At 40.8% G+C, this 22719-nt stretch overlaps 1 protein-coding gene across 9 annotated transcripts in view; it reads right to left on the bottom strand.

Annotated features, from left to right (window-relative positions):
• NAV2 (neuron navigator 2) overlaps positions 1-22719 on the bottom strand; it is a 528711-nt gene that overhangs the window by 73149 nt on the left and 432843 nt on the right. For all 9 annotated transcript variants that reach the window (XM_080982305.1, XM_080982307.1, XM_080982300.1 and 6 more), the window contains one exon: positions 17782-17904. In XM_080982305.1, the coding sequence (XP_080838431.1) occupies positions 17782-17904 (123 nt within the window). The remainder of the gene's footprint in view (positions 1-17781; positions 17905-22719) is intronic.

Genomic DNA, 22719 nt, shown 5'->3' with positions numbered 1-22719 from the left:
CCTCGGTCTATGGTTTAGTGGCTATTGTGTCACTATGGCAACATGAAAGACTGCTTATTTAGAGGTTGCATGTGACAATTTGCTATTTTTAAATAAACAAAAAAAATCACAGCCGTTCAGAAAAGCCTAATTTAAAAAAAAACCAGATGATTGTGTTTTTAGGATGAAAAGAAAGAGTGTTAATGAAATTCCTTCCTGCAGCTGGACCATTATCGCATTAAACTAGATTAGCTATGAATATAAAAAGACAGGAGCGCTCTAGTCTCTTGCCACATATTTGTATAATGACAGAGCTAGAGACTGTCTTAGCTGGGTAGATGCTAGATGAGTAGATATCAAAGGCAGACTGTGAACTGAATGAAATAGCTGCTCCTTCATACAAGGGAGCTTCTACCACCGAGATTGATCTCTCTGTGGAAGAAAAATAATGTTTGGTGTAACCTCTGATGTGTGACACTAGAATTTTTTTCTCCCCAGATTATACAAACTGAGCAGCCACTGCATACATTGGTTGCCTGGTCAGTATACCTCAGCAAAGTAAAACAGAAAATAAAACAACAACCATGTTTTGACAGTGACATGCTAGCAAATGAAGTCCAGGGCCAATTCCTGATTGCTGAGGGATGACATCTGCTTCCCTCTCTGTCCAGCTACCAAACTAGATGCACGAGAAATCTGTGAAAAGAGCAGTGCTGGCTGAGGGTGGGGGGAGCTTTGGTCCACCATTCTTCACTGCCTCTTCAAAGCTCACCCCACAGTCGCCGAGGATGGACTTCATTAAGGAAATTCCAAAATATTAATCAGTTTATGTACAGAGGTACAGTCGAACCTTGGATCCCAAACGCCTTGGTACTTGGACGTTTTGGCTCCCAAACACTGTAAACCCAGAAGTGAGTGTTCCAGTTTGTGAACGTCCTTTGGAACCTGAACATCCGATGGGGCTCCCACAGCTTCCAATTGGCTGCAGGAAGCTCCTGCAGCCAATCAGAAGCCATGTTTTGGTTTCTGAACATTTTGGAAGTCGAACGGACTTCCGGAACGGATTCTGTTCGACTTCTAAGGTACGAATGTACTTTGAAATCCTGGATTATAACACGCATGCTGCCTGAAAAGTCTCAAACCCCTGAGAGCTAGAATTTTTTTATCTTGATTTTTTATTTTTATCATTTAAAAAAAAAAGTTGAGACTGGTCAAAACTGTCCACTCATATTCCATATATACTGAATCACAGTACCAACAATAGCATGTTCTAAATGTAGTGCAGTCTGTACAACTAGAAACTCATTGGCTCCTTCCAGTGACAAGGCAAACGAAAAACAGCATCTTGCTTAATAAAAATAACTGCACTGCCTGATTTGTCCCAGTCCATGAAGTCCCCAAACAAAAGCATAGCCTGTGAGCTTCAATGAGTTTTAATTTTCTTGAGCTCCTCTGAAGTCAGATGAATTTGCTGCATTTATTCAGTGAATGGAGAATGAACATTTATTTTACTTAATAACCTGTGTGAGATTAGTTGTGATTCAGTTTATAAAGATTTGGTTTATAACAAGTGTGTTTGAAAATTATAATTTTAAAAAAAAATCCAAATAGCAATCCGGTGAGATAAGTTTTACATTAAAGGTCTGTTCCAGTAGTTAAAATTGTGGATAGAAGTAAAGAGGCCCCAGGTATTAATTTACCTAAAGAGCAGCTGTTAGAAAACACATTGCATTGTGTCATACATGCCCAGTGTAATGAAACCACAGACAAATAAGCCAAAGAATCACTGGTTTAGGGTTTAAGCCTCCTGCCTAAGCATGTGTTCAGCTCCTTTATAAATTAATGGGAACTGGATCCAGCCTGTACTGAAAGGGGATAGCGGCACATTACCACAGTAATGTAAAAAGTCAACTTAATACTTTTATTTCCTGTCTTGAAGTGCAAAGTTTGGTGTCCATATTGAACCCACATGAAGTTGGAAATCATTCCTCAGAGAGCAAGAGAGAGACTTAACACACATTTATTTTAAATTTGTTATATATACTTCCTGCCATAACTTGTTTCAAATTATCCAGCTTGACTTTATCATTCCTTTGGACTAATTCAGAACATGACCCTACTAAGTATCATTAAATTTATTTAAAAATGTATTTGTTGGGGGGTTTTTTCTATAAAGCACATAAAGAAAATTAAGAAAACAGTTAAAAGTATATGTGGTGTTTTTAGACATAGCACCATATATACAGTTTAATTCATCTTAAAATAGGTGATTGGCGTGCCTTTTCCCAGCTCATTCTCGTTTACCACTTGCTAGGGCGGACGAAGGGGGTGCGGTGGTTGTGGACCGCCCTGGATATCACCACTGGGGATGGGGGGGTGACAAAATGCGGGGTGGCACTCACGGTGGGGCCTGCAGCGCACCTGAGCTACGTGTCTCTCTTGGGAGGGATGCTGTGGCTTGGGTGTGCACAGGCTCCGCGCTGCCCAAATGGTCCGCCTGCTGCCTCCCCACCAGCTGTGGGGCAGCTGAGTGGAAGAGGCAGGCAGACTTTGGAGGCCCCGCGGTGCACCCTGCCCCTCTGGGCAGCTCGCCCCACCCCTGGGTGCGCCACCCCAGGTGCCCGAGCAGCTTCCTCCGCTGCTGCCACTTGCAACCCTTTCTAGAAAAAGCAGGTTTTGCCTCCTATCACACCCTGGCTACATCCAAAATAAACTACTGTAACAAGCTCCAAGTGGGTCTGCCTTTAAATAGGGTTCAGAAACTTCACATAGTAAAGAATACAGCTGTTAGGATGCTTGTGGGAATAAGTATCCAGATCATGTAATATCAGTCAGTACCAGCTGCACATGACTAATTTAGGCCCATTTATTTCAATGGGTCTACTCTGAGTAAAACATAGTTGAATATCACCCTTTGGAACTAGGTTATTTCAAGGACTCCCTGCACCCTCAAGTTCAAGTCTCTGCTCACAGCCACACTTTCAAGATCCATCAGACAGAAAAGCTTTTTAGTTGTGGCCCCATAATCCAAGCAATACGTATGACCTAATCTTTCTTAGTTTGGGGGGCAGACTCTTTTTTGGGCAGTTTTTTGGAACTCTCACTTTTTGAAAAAGTCTTTAAAATCTTGTCCTCTAAAGCTTTTATTAATATGTAATAGGTGAAGGCTGCTTACTGGGACATGATGAAGTTGCTGCTGTTTTCAGGCTCGTTTTATTTTATTGTGGTTACTCGCATGTGGTTCCTTTACTTACATGTGGTCCGTTTGAAATATACAGCTTTGTGAAGGAACACCTCAAAAAGCTGTGTTGTTGTTGTTTTTTAAAAAAAAATATTTATTAAGTTTCTATACCACCCTTCATCCGAGGATCACAGGGAGGTTTAATGCAGTAACACAAAAATGCATAAAATAGTTATTAACAAAAACAATAACCCCACTCCCAGTTTAAAAGGCCATAGATTGTTTAATTAGCCAGAGGCTTGGGAGAAGGGGAACATTTGATGATTGAAGTTAGGCTATCCCTGTGCAAGCAGGACCAGCAGCCAAAATTGATAGAAGACACTCTGCATGGGCACGGCCACTTGAGCCTCAAGTGACAGTAATGAATCCAGAAGTCCCCGCAAGTTGCGTACCCGCTACTTCAGAGAGTGTAACCCCATCAAGAGCAGGACATTTCCCATCCATCCAGTCTAGGGAACCGCCCACTAACAGTGCCTCTGTCTTATCCGGATTGAGCCTCAGTTTATTGGCTCTCATCCAGTCCATAACCGAGGCAAAACACTGGCCCAGCACATCCACTGCCTCACCTGCAGATGTCAAGGAGAAGTAGAGCTGTGTGTCAGCATATTGCTGACATTATACTCCAAAACTCCAGATGACCCCACTCAGCAGTTTCATGTAGATGTTAAACAGCATGTGAAATAAGACTGAACCCTGAAGAACCCCACACTGATAGCTCCACAGGGCTGAAGAGCATGCCACAAGCATCACTCCTTTGGAAACGACACCCAAGTAGGTCTGAAACCACTGCAAAGCAGTGCCACCAACCCTTAATTTGGACAGCTGCTCCAGAATGATACCAATGTTGACAGTATCAAACGCTGCTGAGGTTGAGGAGAATTAGCAAGGACACGTTCCCCCTGTCTCTCTCCTCACATAGGTAATCATACAGGGTGACCTTTTAAAATATGTTTATTTGGTTTTAAAAATAATTGTTTTAGTTACCGTGTGTAAGCCACCTTGGTGAGGCTTTACACTGAAGGGACGCACACAAGTACTTTAAATAAATAAATATCATCCAGAAGATTGCACTCCTAATATTATTTTCATTTATTACATTCATATCTCACCTTTTCTCCAAAGAGCTAAAGGTTCTTCCCCTTCCACCATTTCATCCTCAGAACAACTACATAAAGGTTAGGTTGAGAGAGAATTATGCCCTCTCTTTCCAAATTATGTCTTTTATTGTAATTTGTTCCACCTAAAATCGATTTTTCCATCTAACTTTGATTTTAACCTCAATTCGATTTCTATAGCATTACACAATGTAAACTGTGAAGGATAACCTTCCAGTTACAGGATCAATTAATTTCCTTGGTTAAAGAAGAAAATTCCATTCTTTTAGGTTAATGCAACAGACCAGAATATTACTTTGCTTTCTTATCCTACAATACCCCCTTGTCTTTTGCAGCTGTTAATATTTGACTAGGTCCTCTGGACTACAAAAAGGGTTATCAAAACAACTGAATTCTCTCCCCCTCCCTACTGCCTTAGTTTCAATAGTAGAAAAGTATGAGGAACTATGATCAATATGGTAGATTATGTAGAATAAAGGTAAAGGTAAAGGTACCCCTGCCCGTACGGGCCAGTCTTGACAGACTCTAGGGTTGTGCGCTCATCTCACTCTAGAGGCCGGGAGCCAGCGCTGTCTGCAGACACTTCCGGGTCACGTGGCCAGCGTGATGAAGCTGCTCCGGCGAACCGGCACCAGAGCAGCACACGGAAACGCCGTTTACCTTCCCGCTATAAAGTGGTACCTATTTATCTACTTGCACTTAAGGGTGCTTTCGAACTGCTAGGTGGGCAGGAGCTGGGACCGAACGACAGGAGCTCACCCCGCTGCGGGGATTCGAACCGCCGACCATGCGATCGGCAAGTCCTAGGCGCTGAGGTTTTACCCACAGTGCCACCCGCGTCCCTTTTATGTAGAATAGTATTTAAATAAACAATCCACCTGAATCTGAGTAAACAATTGTGATTGTTAGTGTTTGGGATTCAGTCTGGTTAATTAAAGCTCTGAATTACAAAAGAAATTGGCTAGAGAACAGTCCTAAAGTATTTCTGAGCCTATAACTATTCAACAAGACGTGTTGGAGTCAATGGGTGCTTCTATCCAGGGCTTTCTTTTAGAATTGGACAGTCCTCGTTTTAAGAATTGGACAGTCCTCAGTGCATCCAGTCACAACAGGAAAAGGCCTTGTGGCTACAGTTACAGGATCAATTCCTGATATCTCCAGATTAGGCTGAGACAGACTCTTGTCTGAAACCCAGCTGTCAGTCAATGCAGACAGTACTGAGCTAGATGGACCAATGGTCTGACTCAGTATAAGGCAGCTTTCTATGTTCCTAAGTAGCAGCCAAGTCATGAACACTAACCACTGTCTTTTCTTATACGTATACATGTGCATGTGCATGACAGAAGGAAAAAATGACAGATCTAACAGGGGTTCAAATATTCAAGCCATAATGCATGAAGTATCAGTGCACCATTTATTACTGAATCTGCCAAAGGTCCTACCTGGTCATGACATAATTCCTGGTTTCTTTTCTGTCTCTCCAAGGTGTTTTTTATTGATTTATATCCCTTCATGGGCTCAAATAATAGATTATAAAAAGGTAAAAATAAAGGACCCCTGGACGGTTAAGTCCAGTCAAAGGCAACTATGGGGTTGCGGCACTCATTCAAATGGCTGCCAAATGACCACCTGATGGGAGTTCTGGACAGTGCATATTGTCATGACATGAAATCATGTGAGCATGATCCTGCAACCCCCTCACACTTTCTAGTAACACATGATATTTAACAATGGAATCATTTTCTATTCACATATAAATCTCAGGCAGGAATTTTTGTTCACGCAAGGGGGGTGCTTTCAAACTATCTTGGGAGTTTGTATATTCTTCCCCCTTTAAGTCTTTCCATGCAACAGGTTTCATACCTACAACGGACTAGCTGGCCCTCAGGGTCTCTTCCAATTCTACAATTCTATGATTCTATGCAGTGGAACTTCAATACATACGTTACTTAAGACTTCAGATAACTTCATTTCCTCTGTCTTGCAAAATTCCATCATGCCCGTACACGAGCTTGATGTTTTCCTCTCATTCTCAGTGAAAGAATAGCTTATCAGAAATCTGACAAGCATTATTTCTTCCCAACAGTAGTTGTCTCACAAGTGAAGATATTTGAAAAGGAAACCCCTTTTCAGACTGTCATTGTTGGAGCTCTGGCTCATAACACTAGAACTCGGGGACATCCAATGAATCTGAACGTTAGAAGATTCAGGAGAGACAAAAGAAAGTACGTACTTCTTCACACAGAGCATAGTTAAAACTATGGAATTCACTTCCCCAAGAGGTGGTGATGCTCACCAACTTGGATGGCTTTAAGAGGATTAAACAAATTCATGAAGGGTAAGCTTATCAGCGGCTACTAGATGCAAAGGCTTTCTTCTTCCTCCATGCCCCTGGATGCCAGCTACTAAGAACCACTAGTGGGGAGAGTGCTTTTGCATTCAGGTCCTGCTTACGGGCTTCCCATAGGTTGTCCACTGTGAGAACAGGAAGCAGGACTAGACAGGCCATTGCTCTGATCCAGTACTCTATTTGTACGTTTTTATTAACGAATATAACAATTCCATGCCTGTCCCCATCTAGATGACATACATCCTTATAATGAAGCAGGAAGAGATTCCTAAGCTTCCTAAACTAAGTAGAGCTTTGAAAATTCCGCAAGAATTCAAGCCGCTGAATTGAAATATGCCCTAAATGAAATCTATTCAGCCTTACACGACCACTTACACATTAACGAACTGTTACAGAGAACTATTGTGTAATAAAATATCTGGTCAAGCCCTTTCTGTTATTTGAGAATATTAACAGTCTTACAAGGCAAGGTATGACTAAGCGTATCAGCTTCAATGAGTTTTATTGGAAAGAAACCACAGCCCACAAAAAATGCAAGGATCAAATGGCTCAAATTTTCACTTCACGGTCAGTAAGCTCTTTATTGATAGCTTTACACCAAGAATTAATGCCTCCTCTCAATTCTTGACAAGCCCTCTTTTGGCGCCCAAACTGGTATGGTTGCTGTATATATAACTGGGGGAATGCTACCTAATGGTAAATTACGCAAAAGCTACCCATAAGGCTTTCATTTTTCCAAATCATCCCATTTTCCATGTAACACATAAACATTTTCTGAGATTGTCAGCCTTCTAGAACTTTTAAGTGTGCAAAGTACGGTATCGCTTGACTCACTACCATCAAATTCCTACTGGTTCTATTTTTCTATTCCTATTTTTTGTGCTATTTGCCTTTCTACAAGTGACTTCAGTACTCTTCAGGTATTATGTTAAGGTGTTTAGTAAATATGTGAGGGGGTGGGGGGAAGCAGGGACAAGTGTACTAACTCTACCTTTCAGAGTAATAGATTCACTGAAGTAGAGAGACTCTTGAACTTCTAGAGGCTCCCTGTACATTTTAGAACTCTGTTTATACATGTAATCTCCAGGAGTATTGGAAGCCCTCCACCTCAGATGGCTGCCCTCTTACAAATATGGCAAGCAGAGCTAGAGAGCTCATCCCTGGTGCCTCCTTGTGCGTTTACTGAACTGAAGAGGGCTTATCGCTAAGTAAGATTTTAGCTGGTACACTGGTATTAGAAAATTCATACAATGGATTCAGAAGCTTGTCAGGGAGCTTCCAGTGTTTTCTGGATGTGCAGTGACAGTTGCCTTCCAGTCTCAATGCAATACACTATCTGTGTAACAAAGCTCAGTACTGTATGTACAATTTCTTGCACTCAAGCACATCGATGACTTCTGTGGTGCAAAGTAACTTAATCATGGCCAATTTACCTGCCAATCTCACTGAGTGGTAATGCAGATATAGAGTTGCTTCAGGAGATGAAAAACTTTACCATGAGTGCTCCCTGGCAATAGAAAGAGTGCATCTCATGTCATTATTATCAGACTGACAGCTCTGGCTCGATATGGAGAAAAGGGTTCAACAAATACAACAAATTCAACAAATACAGTTACAGTGGTACCTCTGGATGAGAACGGGATCCGTTCCAGAGCCCCGTTCACATCCTGAGTAGAACGTAACACGCGACTGCACATGTGCAGGTTGTGTTTCGCCGCTTCCGCACATGACGTCATTTTGAGCGCCTGCGCATGCGGCGAAACCCGGAAGTAACGTGTTCCATTACTTCTGGGTCACCGCGGAGCGTAACCTGAAAACGCTCAACCTGAAGCTACTTTAACCTAAGATATGACTGTATTAAGGTGGTGATATTTTCTTTACTGAAGAGTGCATGGTTATAGGTAGCAGAAACACTGTAAGAAGAAAAGCTACTAGTTTGTTGGTAACATGAACTATAATTGTTTTGGCCCAACTAATACCTTTGGCTTTGTGTATTTAACAGTTCTGCTTATTCACATTTTTTATTTTTTTATTTACAAGATCACTTCACCAGCATCTGATCAGAGATCTAGATTTGTTAACGTGATTCATGTAATGTCATCTGACAATGATCTGCAAAACTATTTTCTTTTAGCTGCCTATAAAGTAAATGTCTCCATTATGTACCTTATAAATGGAGTTAAATATTTACTTTGGATCGCCATAAGACAAATGTCTGTCTGTAAGAAACTCTTCCTCTTACCCCTCATTAAAATTGTTCACTCAAGCTTTTAATGAGTGTCACCAACTTAGTCATTAGAAGCAAGATACTATCTGGGAATGAAAACTCCAGTAAATATTTAAGCAGACAAGGTAACATAGAAATAAATCAAGACCTAAAAATGACTTTTGCTCCATCTTCTAAGGTAGTATACCTTGGAATACCAGATACTATAGAAGAACAACTATGAACATAACTTTGTGTGTTATATTCTGGAGACATCTCAAACGCTAGATAGCTACTGCTATTTGATATTCAGTAAGGCAACTCTGAGGTTCAGTGGGAGATTACATGTTTTTAGTGTGAAAAGGGCAGTTTCGACTGCACCTTCCTTTGTACTGAATAAAGTAGTTGTAATAAGGCCTCTACAACAGGAATTCCAGCTATGCCAACTCTTTTGCTTGCCTGGTATGAGCAGACCATGATTCTTCACACAAGTGAGGAAGTTGCACTGCTTCTACAAAAGCCTAATAACCCTGCTATTGGCAGCATTATGGTAAATAACCAGGGCAAAGAGAGATTATTACAGACTCCCTATTAGCAGCTATCTGCTTAAGTGGAAATCATAGGCAGGCCAGTCTTGTGTATCTGATGGATGGTATTCTTGCAAAATTGGAATCTTCAGAAATATCATATTATACATGACACTGTACCTATGTTAGAGGAATTCTGGTATCATTCAAATTTGTGATTCTGCTCTGTAACAGACCTAGGATTATTCCAATAAGGTTCCTACCTTTCCTGGGCTCCTGGGCCTGCCATTTCCTGTAACAAACTGTGTTTCCAACACTGCTCCCTCTATGGGATTAAGGGGAGGTACATTTCTCTTGCCTGAGCCTTACAGACATAAACTGCTCCTGAAAGCTTTAATGGGTCTTGCTCTTAATTATTAACACTCAAGATCTTGACATGTGTTGGTACATTTTATATGCTATATGTATTTAGGAGGCATTCAGGTCTCAAGTGACCAAGGAGAGAGAAGGAACAACCCATTGCCTTATGCCCTCCATTGTTCCACTGTTGCCAGCTTCATAGCTTTCCACATGTTGGGAGGGGTGATATGGGGTGTGGGGCACAGGGGAACTGGAGAATTGGTGAAAGATGTCTCTTGCCTCCACCAGCTGGGTGGAAAAAGCATTATTTCCATGTTGTGTGGGGAAAGCATTTCCATTCACAGAACGCAAAGTAAGTCTGAATCTAATTTTATGAAAATGGTTAAATAACAGAACATGAATATATCAGTTATAAATGTATTGGGGACGGGGAATCAAGCATAAAGGAAAATATGTACAGAAGCTAGACCCGGCTTACTCCTTCCATTGTCTCCATCCAAAGTATCGCTAACTAGCTGAACAGAAAATAATTCAGAACCTAGTATTATTAAAGAAGTTAAAACTGACTTCAGCTACAGAAGCTGAGGCTGCTGAAGAGGCCAGAGATCATCTTAGTTTTGAGTCCTGAAAGACCTGCTCCCTGCCTGGGGAGTCAAGGCCCTGACTGATGACTGGCTAACTATAGCTACAAAAGCTGAGGCTGCCGAACAGACCCTTGGGCTGGAGTATTGTTTAGGACTTTTTGTTTGGGGTTGTTGCTGCTGTTATTGATACTAATCTTTATTTTAGATCTTACTATGATTTATGTGGAAATTGTTTCATTTGGTTGTGCATTTTTAAAAGTTTTATTTATTGTTTATGACTACTTTTGTTGTATATTTTAATGTTGCAAGTGGGCTTGAGCATTGGTGAACTATGGAAATAAAATGATGTATGCTTGAATAGTTAGACTAAGAAAACAAAAGGTAGACAACAGTGTGAAGTGACAACACATTGAGCTGAATGCCCCACCTGATCCATTAGAGATTTTTAAAGTGTTGACCAAAATAATTTAAAGCTTAAATCTTTACTCAGATATACTCAAGTGCTCACTTGTCACCATTTCAAGCTATTCATTGACTGTTCAAATCCTGATATACATCAGTGCAGCCTTCAGCAATGTGATAATTTCCAGAAGGTCAGTAAGTCTTAGTTCCCAAAGCACGTACATCAGTCACATGAGAAGTGATATCCCTTTCAAAAACATCACCATACTTGCTTTTCTTGCAGTTTCTATCAGTGGATCCAAGAACTCAGCACATCACCCGCCGAGGTCAACAATGATGCATATTGTCAAAACAACATGAAAAACTGACGTAAGGACAGTCCTTGGGGTGAGGCTGTACAGATTAGTCCGATACATGTTTATTTGGAAGTCCCACTGGTGCTACATAATAATTCTCACTATATCTACTGCACCTTAACTTCCAGCCAAGTGTAGTTATGCAGCCTTAGCTTATCACTGTTACTTGAGAGCGCACAATTCACTGAAAACTAATTATATTGCACGCCTTCATCCACAAAAGTAGAGTTCATAAGGGTTGAAAATTAGGCACACCCTTCCCCAGTGATTTATCATATATTTGCTTGAATGCTCAAAAGTGCACTTGCTTGTTGTTTGATTGCCTTTACATTTGACCTTATTGCCTCACAAGATACCCAAGTCCGAATGAAAGCTCCAAATGTATGAAAACAGTGCTTGCACTTTGGAAGCTGAACAGATAACCTCAACAACAGGGAAATCCCAGGATCAGAGGTTACTGAAGCAGCTGTCTGGAGACTTTTGTTGATGCTGTTGCCATTAGATGTGAAAAGCCAAATAACAGTTTCTGCTCTGTGTCAAAAAAACTTTTTACATCCTTCAGCTTGTCTTGCAAAGCGCAAAGGACCAGCCTACTGTGCTTAATTTTGGATAGCAAACCTACTTTGCCCACTTGCTCTGCTGAGTTTGAAAAGCCACTATATGTTAATATTTGCAGTGATCTGGTAACTTCCTGACTAGATTACTATAATGCATTGTATATGGTGCTGTCCTTGAAAATGACTCATAGGCTTTAATTAGTGTAGAATGCGACTGCCAGCATTTTAAGGTGCAGTCAGATGGAATCACAGTGCTTATTTTTCCTGTTTTCAAGTAGGATACATAGAAGAGGATGGCCATAGTTGGATGGAAGGCAGATATAGTTGTACTGTACTAGGAATGTCTTTAGTACAAGCCTAATTTCAATGCTCATTACAAAAAAATATAGTATTGGAATATTGTGCCCTGTCCATGTCTTTTGACACAAGGGTTAACGCTTTTGACAAGGCTGCACTTAAACCTTTATGCACAACAGAATAGTGCTATCCTTTCCACCTTGTTGGGCTCTAAAGGAGGGAACACGGGTCTATAATTTTGGCAGCTAATCCAAACATTGTGGTTGTCAGGATTCTAGCCCTTCACCAGTTTAGAACCAGAAAAGGTTGGCGGGGAGCTTGGAGCACCACAGAATCCAAACAGCTCTTCCTCCAAATCTTGAAGTTGAGGGGGGTCAGGGAATCACTGTCCAATTGTGAAGATGATCCCCGGGCCCTTCTGTAGTTCTGGGTTGGGGGGATGCTGGGGTTCATCATGCTCATCAAAGGGTAACTCTGGGGTGGGCATACTGAGTTAAGGCATACGGAAAATCTCACCTATAAAATGAAGGCCTTTTCTATTGTTATTGCTAACTATTGTAACCAGACAATCATCTTTCTAGAATGCAAGAGTTCAAAAGAACTTTTGATGGGAATTCCCTTTGTTCTTCTTTTCGCATCTGATTTACAAGATAAAAGTTGTCTTTCTAAGGCAGAGGGAGATTATCTCTCCATGCACTCAAGTATAACTTTACTTTGAGAGCAGGGTTGTTTTGAGCCAGCTGATAAAAACCAAACCAGACAGCTACATGAGGAGTGGGGTTTTCTGGGTTGAAGGTTTAAGTGGTCCTTTGATTTCTCTGTTACAGCAGCTATAAATATTCATATATTACAGTCTAGGTGGCTAAACTGGGATACATGATCACTTCCAAGGGCCAGGGTGTCAACAAATACCCAGAGATGAAAGCCAGAGAAGAGTAGTGATGCTGCTCTGTAGTCTGTAGTAGCAAAAATACAGAGTGTTCTGCCTTGCTGTCTCATAATGCAGCAGCTGAACCAGGCTACGATCTACAGTAAAACGACTTTAGTTTTACCTGTCTGACTTTTGTGTTCTTTTGAGCTCAGACATAATCCAATATCCTTCAGTCTTGCTGAATTCAGTGAGATAAACACACCACTAAAAGTTTATATGCCAACATGTTCTGGCTTAACTTTGTGGTTGCTTATTTGATGTGTTCAGTATACTTGTATCAGTAATGAATCAGTGATGGGACACCTGTGTCCTTCCAGGTATTGTTGGAGTTCAATTCCCATCAGCCCCAGCCATCCTGGTCAGGGATGATGGGTGTTTTGGTACAACACTATCTGGAGGGCCACAAGTTCCCCATTTCTGATTTATATCCTGTATTCCTTCATCATGAAACTCAAGGCAGCATAAGTAATGTTCCCTGGCAGTTTCCCATCCAGGCACTGATCACACCATGACCCACTTAGGTTTAGCAAGACACTGCATCACTTTCCTTAAGATCATGAATCTGAACAAAACTGTTCTTTATTACATTTGATAAGGCCCTTCACCAAAATAGCTCAGGTCAATGGACGTTGTCCTCCTCTGGTCTCATTTTACCATCACAACATCCCTGTGAAGTAGGTTAGGCTGAAAGAACGATGGAATAGCTGGCTCATACAGAGCGGAGAGTTGAATTTGTGTCTTATTTGGTCCTAGTTTGGCACTCAAACCACAGTGGCTTCTTTTGTGAAATGAAAGCTAGGAAAGTGCTATTTGCAGCGGAAAAGCTATAAACAAGAAGAGGACACTTATCCTTCCACTTGCTTCTGCACCTCCACCCAGCTCAGATCTAGACTCGTGTTACTTTTAAAGGAGCCACAAGTCTTTTACAGTGTGTTTGGGATATAAGAACAGTATACCCCTCTTTTATCAAAGATTGGGTATCATGCCCTAGGAGGAACAATAAAGAATAGACTTATTAGTTACATATCATATTTTTTCCCCTGCAAGGTATATCCACTAGCTCCATCAACTGACTTGTTTGTACTTTGCAGGAAACAATGCTTGATTTCTTTATGTGCACTTACAAGATATCAAAAGATATTACACGATTTGTCAGCTACAAGAAATACTACTTTTCACAAGAACATTCAGAAACATGTGTTAAGAGATGGTGAATTAAAATATGGGGGCATGAATGAGAGTTGTGTAGGTGGACCCTACATGCCACACATATATTTAGAGTTAAAGATATACTACTAAAATAAATTTTCCCACACATTGACTTTGAAAGCAGCTGCCCATGTATCCTCTAAGCTTATAAAAGCATGGACAACTTTAACGGTTAAATTAAATTATAGCCCAACAGTTAGCATAATGAATTATAAACACTCCCTGTCATGATATAGGCCTATAATTGCCATGGTTTCTCAGGTCTGGCCAGCTTCCATTTTACAAAAAGTGGAAACTCTACTGTAGAAGTTAACAATGCTAGCAAAGCAGTTAGTCCGACCAGTTTGAACGCAGTATGTTCCATTCCTTTGTCTGAATCCTGTTGTCACCTACAGGGATTCAGGTTGTGGATTGTCCTCTGTCTGGCCTCATGTTTTTGCAGTGTAAATACTAATTAAAGCTGCTGCTAGGCAGAACTAATTTGTCCTGCTCTAGTGCATGATGTCCTGCATGCCTTCCTCTGTCTAACTGGCTACAGGCCTTTCCTCCTGCCTATTTCAACTGTACATTTCAGAAGAGTATTTTATCAAAATTTTGTACAGGCGTCCCCCCTGCCCCCCACTTACTTACGCACGATCGATGTGTGTGTGTGACCATATATATGTGCAGGGCTGGGTTCTTATTGAAGAAGGTTTAACAACAACAATGCAGCTATAAACCCTCCCCCCCCAAAAAAAGATAAAAGGCCTTTTAAAATAAGAATGTTTTACTAGCCTCCTAAAAGAAGAAAGAGATGAGGCCTGGAGATCCTCAGTGGGCAGAAAATTCCACCAGAAGAAGACAGAAGAATAAGAAAGAAAACAGCGAAGATTCGGAATTTCTTCCTATCCTGACAACCTTTCCCTGTTAAAGGGTGGCACCTGGGAGATGTGCAGATCTGGCAGCTGGTGTTTTTCCAACCTTCTTGCACATTCACTTTTGTAACAAACAAAGGCCTTGGGATCTAGATTTGGAAAACAGAGTTTAATTCCTAGAACTCTGTACCTACACCTATGTCTCAGGGGTGATGTATCCCGTTTTGCCACTTGAGGCAAAAGGGGGAAGTGCTGCCCTGCTCCACTGCCTCTGGCGGCCAGCGCTGGTTTCTGGCCAAATATCACCAATTTCCGGTGAGATTTTGCCGGATATTGGCGCTGCTGCTGCTATTTCTCCAGTAGTGATGGGGTGGGTTGCCGTTGCCTGAGGCAGTGCTTCACTCTACCTCTTAGGAGGGCCGGACCTGGTATGTCTAGTCTCTTTTACCATTCTGTGACCAAAAAAAAAAAGAGAGAAGTCTTTGGCTTGCACAGGTGTTGAAATTAATTACCGTATTTTTTGCTCTATAAGACTCACTTTTTCCCTCCTAAAAAGTAAGAGGAAATGTGTGTGCGTCTTATGGAGCGAATGCAGGCTGCACAGCTATCCCAGAAGCCAGAACAGCAAGAGGGATCGCTGCTTTCGCTGCACAGCAATCCCTATTGTTCTGGATTCTGAGGTTCAGAATATTTTTTTTTCTTGTTTTCCTCTTCCAAAAACTAGGTGCGTCTCATGGTCTGGTGCGTCTTATAGAGCGAAAAATATGGTAATAACTCCCAGAACCAGGTGGGTAAACCCAACACAGTAAATAAAGAAAAGCTGAAACTATTTTTGTCTGTTTTACATCCTTTTAAAATAAACAAAACAAATCTAAATTAAAGGGGGCTTTCAGATGCTATTCATTGTGAGTGGCGTGTATGCCTGTGCACACAAAAATACAAATAAACTGGTAAGCTCAGCTGTTATTAAGGTAATCCCCATTAACCTAGCAATCAGGCATTAAATTAATTTTCCACATCCAGATCTGCTGGTCTGCTGCAGGGGGAAATGTATCTTGTAAGGGCCATGTTTGATGCTAATACAGTTAATATGGAGAAATCTTCATTCTATCTACAACTAATGAGATAGCACAAGTAAGCTGAGCAGCTGGAAACGGAAAAGCTCCACTGGGGATATCTTAGCAATAAGCCATTTTACTGTGACATTCAAGTCCAGTGTTGGATTGGCTCAGTCTTGGGACATTCAGCTTTATACAGTTTCAAAGGGAAATAAATCCAGTCTCTAGAATATTCTTTCATGAATCATGCTTAAGAGCAACTTAATAATGTTTTAATTATAGCTAGGGCTGAGTGGAAATGCCTCTCCAACAAATTTGCCAGCCCTGTTCGCAAATTATGTGAACTGGAATGGCAATTTTGGCAGTTTTCGGAGTTGGGATTAAGTATTAAAAATTATTTTGCAGGCCGTGCTGTTTCCTTTCCCCTCCCCTCATCTTTTTAACAGTAATGCTGAATATGCTGTCTACTGCTACCCCCCTCCACCCTTTATGTTTGAAAGTCTAGCAAAAGTGCCACTTCCCACTACTGTGATGTGGCCAGTTGCCACCATTTTTCTCTCAAATGCCTTACAGAGTAAAACAGCATAACACTACTAGCATTATAATTAGAGGGGTTGAGATTCAAGATGGGGGAAAATATGGTGGAGACGGAGTAAGGGTTGTTTTTTCCATGCTTTAAAAATCTGTTGACATCACAAGAAGAAGAAGAAGAAGAGTTTGGATTTGATATCCCGTCTTTCAGTCCTTTTAAGGAGTCTCAAAGCGGCTAACATTCTCCTTTCCCTTCCTCCCCCACAACAAACACTCTGTGAGGTGAGTGGGGCTGAGAGACTTCAAAGAAGTGTGACTGGCTCAAGGTCACCCAGCTGCTGCATGTGGAGGAGCGGAGACGCGAACCCGGTTCACCAGATTACGAGACTACCGCTCTTAACCACTACACCATCACAAGTGAAATTCAATCCAGACACAAAAGTTGTTGAGCCAAAATCTACACTTCTGACATGGGTTGCCATACGTCCTGATTCTCCCAGACATTTAAGCTGTTTCCGCCCAGGCACTTTTTCCGATGGCCAAATCACGGCTATGTCCAGGAAATTCCAGACATATGGCAACCCTATCATAGGTTGACTTTGGGTATTGGGAAGGATAGAGCTGACTTTGAATAATAAGCAAGTTATCTCTTGGTGTGGCTCGGGAAAAGAGTTTGCTTTTTGGTCTCCAGGTCTTATGGACTGGCATGAGGTCAGAAAAATACGTTCCCACAGTTTGACTGAAGACTCTGGGGCAGGGTGAGAACCTGCATGGCCTTCTTCAATTGGTTCAGCCATATGGCTTTGTTTTCAGTCAACGTCTTTACACTGCAGACACCATTTATTTATTTATTTATTTATTTATTGCATTCTGAGGTCACACAGTGCAGGGGAAACAGGGTAGATAAAATCTCACCTCTGCCATAAACTCTTCAACAAGCTACTGTGTCTCAGTTTTATTCCATTACCAATTAACCATCGAAATAACTGTCCAGATGTGCTGTCATAGAAAATGTGCCTAATTTCCACTCCACTTAAATACCTTAACTCAAGTATCCTCAGAAGATCCCACTCAAAATCACAACGGCTAAATTCCACTTCCTTGCAATATATTCGCAGGCTATTCAAAAGGCACAAGTTTTCCTTTGTGCTTGCAGTAGAACACAGTTCACAAGAGTGTAAAAATACAGAATGTAAAAATAAAGAATGGCAGGTGCAGGCCTACCTGTCTGCATCGCCCAGGCCCAGCGAGGTGTTGCGTTGCAGAGTTTCCCGTACAGCAGCCATCCCATCCGGAAGTCGGTTTAGCCTTCGAGTGTAAAGGCCCAATCCACCATCTGTCATGTACCTTTGAAAACACCAGAAACACATTTGTGTTGCAAGTTTACCAGATCAGTCAACCTAGCTAGCTAGCAATTCATTTTTATATTATCCTTCACCAAAAAAGTCAAAGGGTAACAATAGGATAGAAAAATGCATGCACATCGTATAATCACTAAATTCAACACTGAGAGATGTAAAGTTGGAGCACATTTACTTGAAACTAAATTTTGCCAAGGAATAAAACACAAGAGCTTTTTTACACGTTACATTTACCATGAATTCTGTTAAAAGTCAGTTTTAGGGGGAATGTGGCATGTTAGAAGCATGGCAAAGGTCTTGCTACCTTGATGTACTGAGCTCTGCTGGTGAGGGCCTCTTGCAAATACCATCTTATCAGGAGGTCCATTCTGCACAATATAGGAACCAAGCATATAGTATTTTAACATCTACCCTTCAGAATTCCCTTCCCTTGAATATTAGATGACATCTCTGCTGTCTTTTTTGTGCCTACTGTAGACTTTCCCGTATCGTTCTCAGTTTACATGTGTACGGGAATTGCTTTTAAGTTGTTTTTATTGTATGGACACTTCTTGTTTGCTGCCCTGGGCTCGTTTGGAAGGAGGGGTAGGATATCAATGTAATTAATTGATTGATTAATAATGTCTTCCAACTAGGAATGGGCTGGTAATATTGTGAGGTTATCTTCATAAGTAAATGGGTAAGAAAACTTATTTTTCAGGCAGGATTATCCTTCTAGTATCTTCATATAATTGGGAATACAGGGTAAAAAGGAAATTATTCCAGTGGTAGCAGGGGCTGGTAATATCAGCAGCAGACCTCTCATTGCCACTGGGTGTCATACAGCTTGCATAACATTTTGGAATTGAGAGGCTCTTGCTTGAAAATGTTGGAATTACTACTGCATATTTTCTGTCATCAAAACACCCACTTCCATGTCTGCAGTATGCAATCACACTCACACATGAACTCTTCAGTATATTAGCCGGCTATAGCATCACTATGTTCATTTCACGGAGTTTAACAGAGTGTAAATTTGTCACACTTAAGAACTTAAAACAAGTTATGAATATAGTTTATCTCTTTGGAAAAGACAGGATAAAATAAAACACTGGCATTGAAATAAAAGGAGCATTTCTGACAAACAACATTAAAAATGCTTTATAATGGTTTAAAATGATAAAGTAAGTGTTATTACCATCCTTTACCCCTAAAGAATAAATATCTATATCAAACCAGTCCAGCTGAAATTAAAATATATCTATTAAGCTGAATATATTAAAAGTAAAATAAATGCAAATAATTCATCCAAACACATACACATGTAAAATATGCTTGGCTATAAGATAGAGATTGATGCATATATTGTTGTTTTTTTGCAAACAGGAGTATGAATGAATAAGCTTATGAACACTGGAGAAAAAACTCTAAATGCATGGTATATGTGCACTTTACCCCTTCTTCTAGATTGTTTCCAAATTGGCAATACAATCCAAATGTACATCAAATAAACAATAAGAAAACCAACAAACTGATAAGCTTTGGTAAACTTTCAATAAAATAACATACTTGACTAAACTGTAACCTGAAGAGCTATTTCCTTCCAATGCAGTTCTGGAGACAGTGACCAAATTATCTGAAGAGGCTGAAGACGTCCTTTAGTTTTGCAAAGTTCATTGCCACTCACTGATTTTTCTTCTAGAGACTTATCTTTGCCCGTGAGTAAGAGAAAAAGAAGCCTTCCCCCATCACACGGCCAGTCCAAATGCTGTTAAAGTTGATCATCTTGAAGTGACTAACAGAAAACAACCCTTAGTCCACAGAAGCACTAACCCATTTTTTGAAACCCTAGTGTTATACTGTCAACATTAAGAGACAAAACCTGACTGTGCTGCCTAACTCAATTATTAAACTTCTCATGCAACAGGAAGGCAAGAAAAAAAGTGCAATGGATGTAAGTTAGCTTTGTGAGTCTCTACTGGGTTCAAGAACAAAAGACAATTGCCCCTCCGGGGTTTCACAAAGAGGTTGCTAAGCTAGTTAAACTAGGGACAGGGCTATTCTCAGTTCTGCTTTGTCCATGGGGACAAGACACAATACTTTCTCTCAACTGCATAAACAAGGAGTCCAGTTTCAATGGCACTAATAGAAGCTAGCTTGCCACTAGTCCTCCATTCATTTATTTGTCAGGAGCTTACAAAAATCAACCTTTAAAGTGGAAGAAGAAAACTCAGCAGTTATGTAACAGACCGAGTTAAAAGTGCTAGTATTTAAGGACATTTCATTCAACATGGAATAAGTGCCACAGAGAACATATACACAAATATAAACAAATACACACATATATTCCACAGTAACTAACAGGTTTGCCACCAAGGCAGTATTTAACAGAATACTGCAGCCATCCTAATGGTCTGACCAATGTCTTCTTTCCATGCACATTAAAACACCTTTTCGTTGCGTTCAAACTTAATGTATTTAGATGTATACAGTTTTAAAATCTTTAAAATCTCAGGTGCACATACAGAATGTGTACTAGAGAAGTCAATCAAATTTGAGAACACTGAAACCCTGCTGATTTCAGTGGGGCAGGCAAGCACATGCTTAAATCTTTCCACTGATACCAATCAGATTTTGGCCAACAATCTATGAGGCTAGACTTTGTCCAATCAGTTAATATACATTTTATAAATAAACAAAAGCATGAGTGAACTCCATTTCTGTTATTCCAGCTACTGCTTACCCCTCCCCTCAACAGAGTTAGCTTCTCCTGCCTAATAGGCAGATCCTTTCTTGTTTATAGACATTTCCATCTTATCCTTCCAGTTCCTATTCACTTACAACCATTTAAAAACACTAATATAACCACAACCCTCTTTTCCTGCACCAGCAACATTTGCCATGGCACTACATTGCATTGAAAAAAACGAAACACTGAATGAACTTTGACTTTCCCACATGTCACAATGACAGGGCATTCCACCCCCAACCCCCCTTTGGGTAGTTGGTGCCTATTTATCACCACCTTTCCTGACATACATGTTGGAACAGGAAAGGAAACAGAACCTCATGAGTGTAGCTTAAGGAGGTTCAAATCAGTGGAATAGCTGCATGTGTGTGTGTGTGTGTGTGTGTGTGTGTGAGAGAGAGAGAGAGAGAGAGAGAGAGAGAGAGAGAGAGAGAAATGCATGTTTGTGGTCTAATCTTTCTGCTTGTCCAAAAACAGCAGCAGCCACCATTCTTCACTATCAGGACATATTTTGTACCCAAATATCTGATTAAAAATAACAGTGTGAATAGCTATGAATAATGTGCTGTTCTGCTTCCTTCAACAATAACACCCCCCTCACCAAGATACATTATGTGTATTTGTATGTAGGTATCTTAGATTTTGCAATTAGCAAAACTATTGGGAAAACGGAGCAAATGGACTTCTCCTACCCAATAAAGCTCTCCTTCTTAAGGTTGCCATTGATTTGGGGTTAGGGCCAGTGTGCCAGAGAAACTGTAAGTAAGAAGTTCCCCCATTTGCTGTGCTGAATTATTGCTCCACAGAAGCACAGCTTTTGAGGGGGAAGTTTACTTAACTTTGGCAGGCAGGTTACGACAAAGTCTGTGACCCTCTAGCCCAACAGGTTGCAACATGTATTGGAGATATCAACATAGATTTGAATGAATGGTTATCCAAAATGTATTTCACTGGGATATTTATTGAACTCAACTGTGGAATCCTCATACAGTCATGAATACAAACCACCAGTAGATGAAAATAGATTATGGACATATTTAATGATTGCTACCCGGTTATCTAGTCTATTTATTTATTTTATTTTTTAAATCTCACTATTCTAGTGCAAAAACACCAATATGGTTTTTTTATAACACATAACATTACCATTTCATAAAACAATTGCAAGAAAGAGGTAGTCATTAAGCACTATGATGCTTAGATGCTTCTGTTTCAGAACTTTTTCACTATCAATCAAAAACCACCTTAGAAAACCAGTGTGATGTAATGAACAAAATGCGCCAGTTTTTCAGTCAGCCTCAGTAACTGTGTCTTTAACAGCAGCAGCATGCAAGAATAGGTGCCTTCTTTTAACCAAATGTAGAAAAAGATTATCACTTGTGGATGGTTACATAGGAAGCTGCAGTTAAAATAATGTCTACAGAGGCCTGGTTCCCACAATCATTCTAAGCCAATTCACTTTGTTCCTTTCCAGTCATTTTGCTGCTACACTGAGCACAGGGTCATGGCTTAGCTCTTCCAGACAAAGCCCAAACTGTAAACTCTACAGGACAAATCTCGGGTTACAGTTTGTGGTCAGACTCTGGAGAGAACTGAACCATGATCCAGGGTTCAGAGAGCACATTAAGCCAAACCATGGCTTACCTCAGCACAGTACAGCAGCAACAGCAGCAGAGGTGCAAAGTGGCTGCAATCTCCTCTTCCAGAGCCTATGTGCTCATTTAGGCTAAGCCATGGTTTGCCTTAGCATAAAGTGCAAATTAGGCCAATGTAGATTGAAACGTTGATAGCTTTAGGATTGGACTGGAGAAGTATGGATTAAAATCCTGCTCAGCTGTCAAGCTCACTGGGTGAATTTAGGCTACTCAACCTAACCTACCTCACAGGGTTCCTCTGAAGATAAAGCATGATGGCTATATTCTACTTCTACAATATGTCTCTGCATACCATTTACCTGCAGATACAAGTGGGGAAGAGTGCTGTTGTACTAAGATCCTGCTTGCAGGGTTTCCATAGGCATCTGATTGACCGCTGTAAGAACAGGATGATGGGCTAGACGGACCTTTGATCTGA

The sequence above is a fragment of the Podarcis pityusensis genome (genome assembly GCF_964106645.2).
Source record: "Podarcis pityusensis genome assembly, chromosome: 1".
In the NCBI taxonomy this organism is placed as follows: domain Eukaryota; kingdom Metazoa; phylum Chordata; class Lepidosauria; order Squamata; family Lacertidae; genus Podarcis; species Podarcis pityusensis.
Note: the sequence above shows the minus strand (reverse complement) of the source record. Positions and strands in the feature narration are given on the sequence as shown.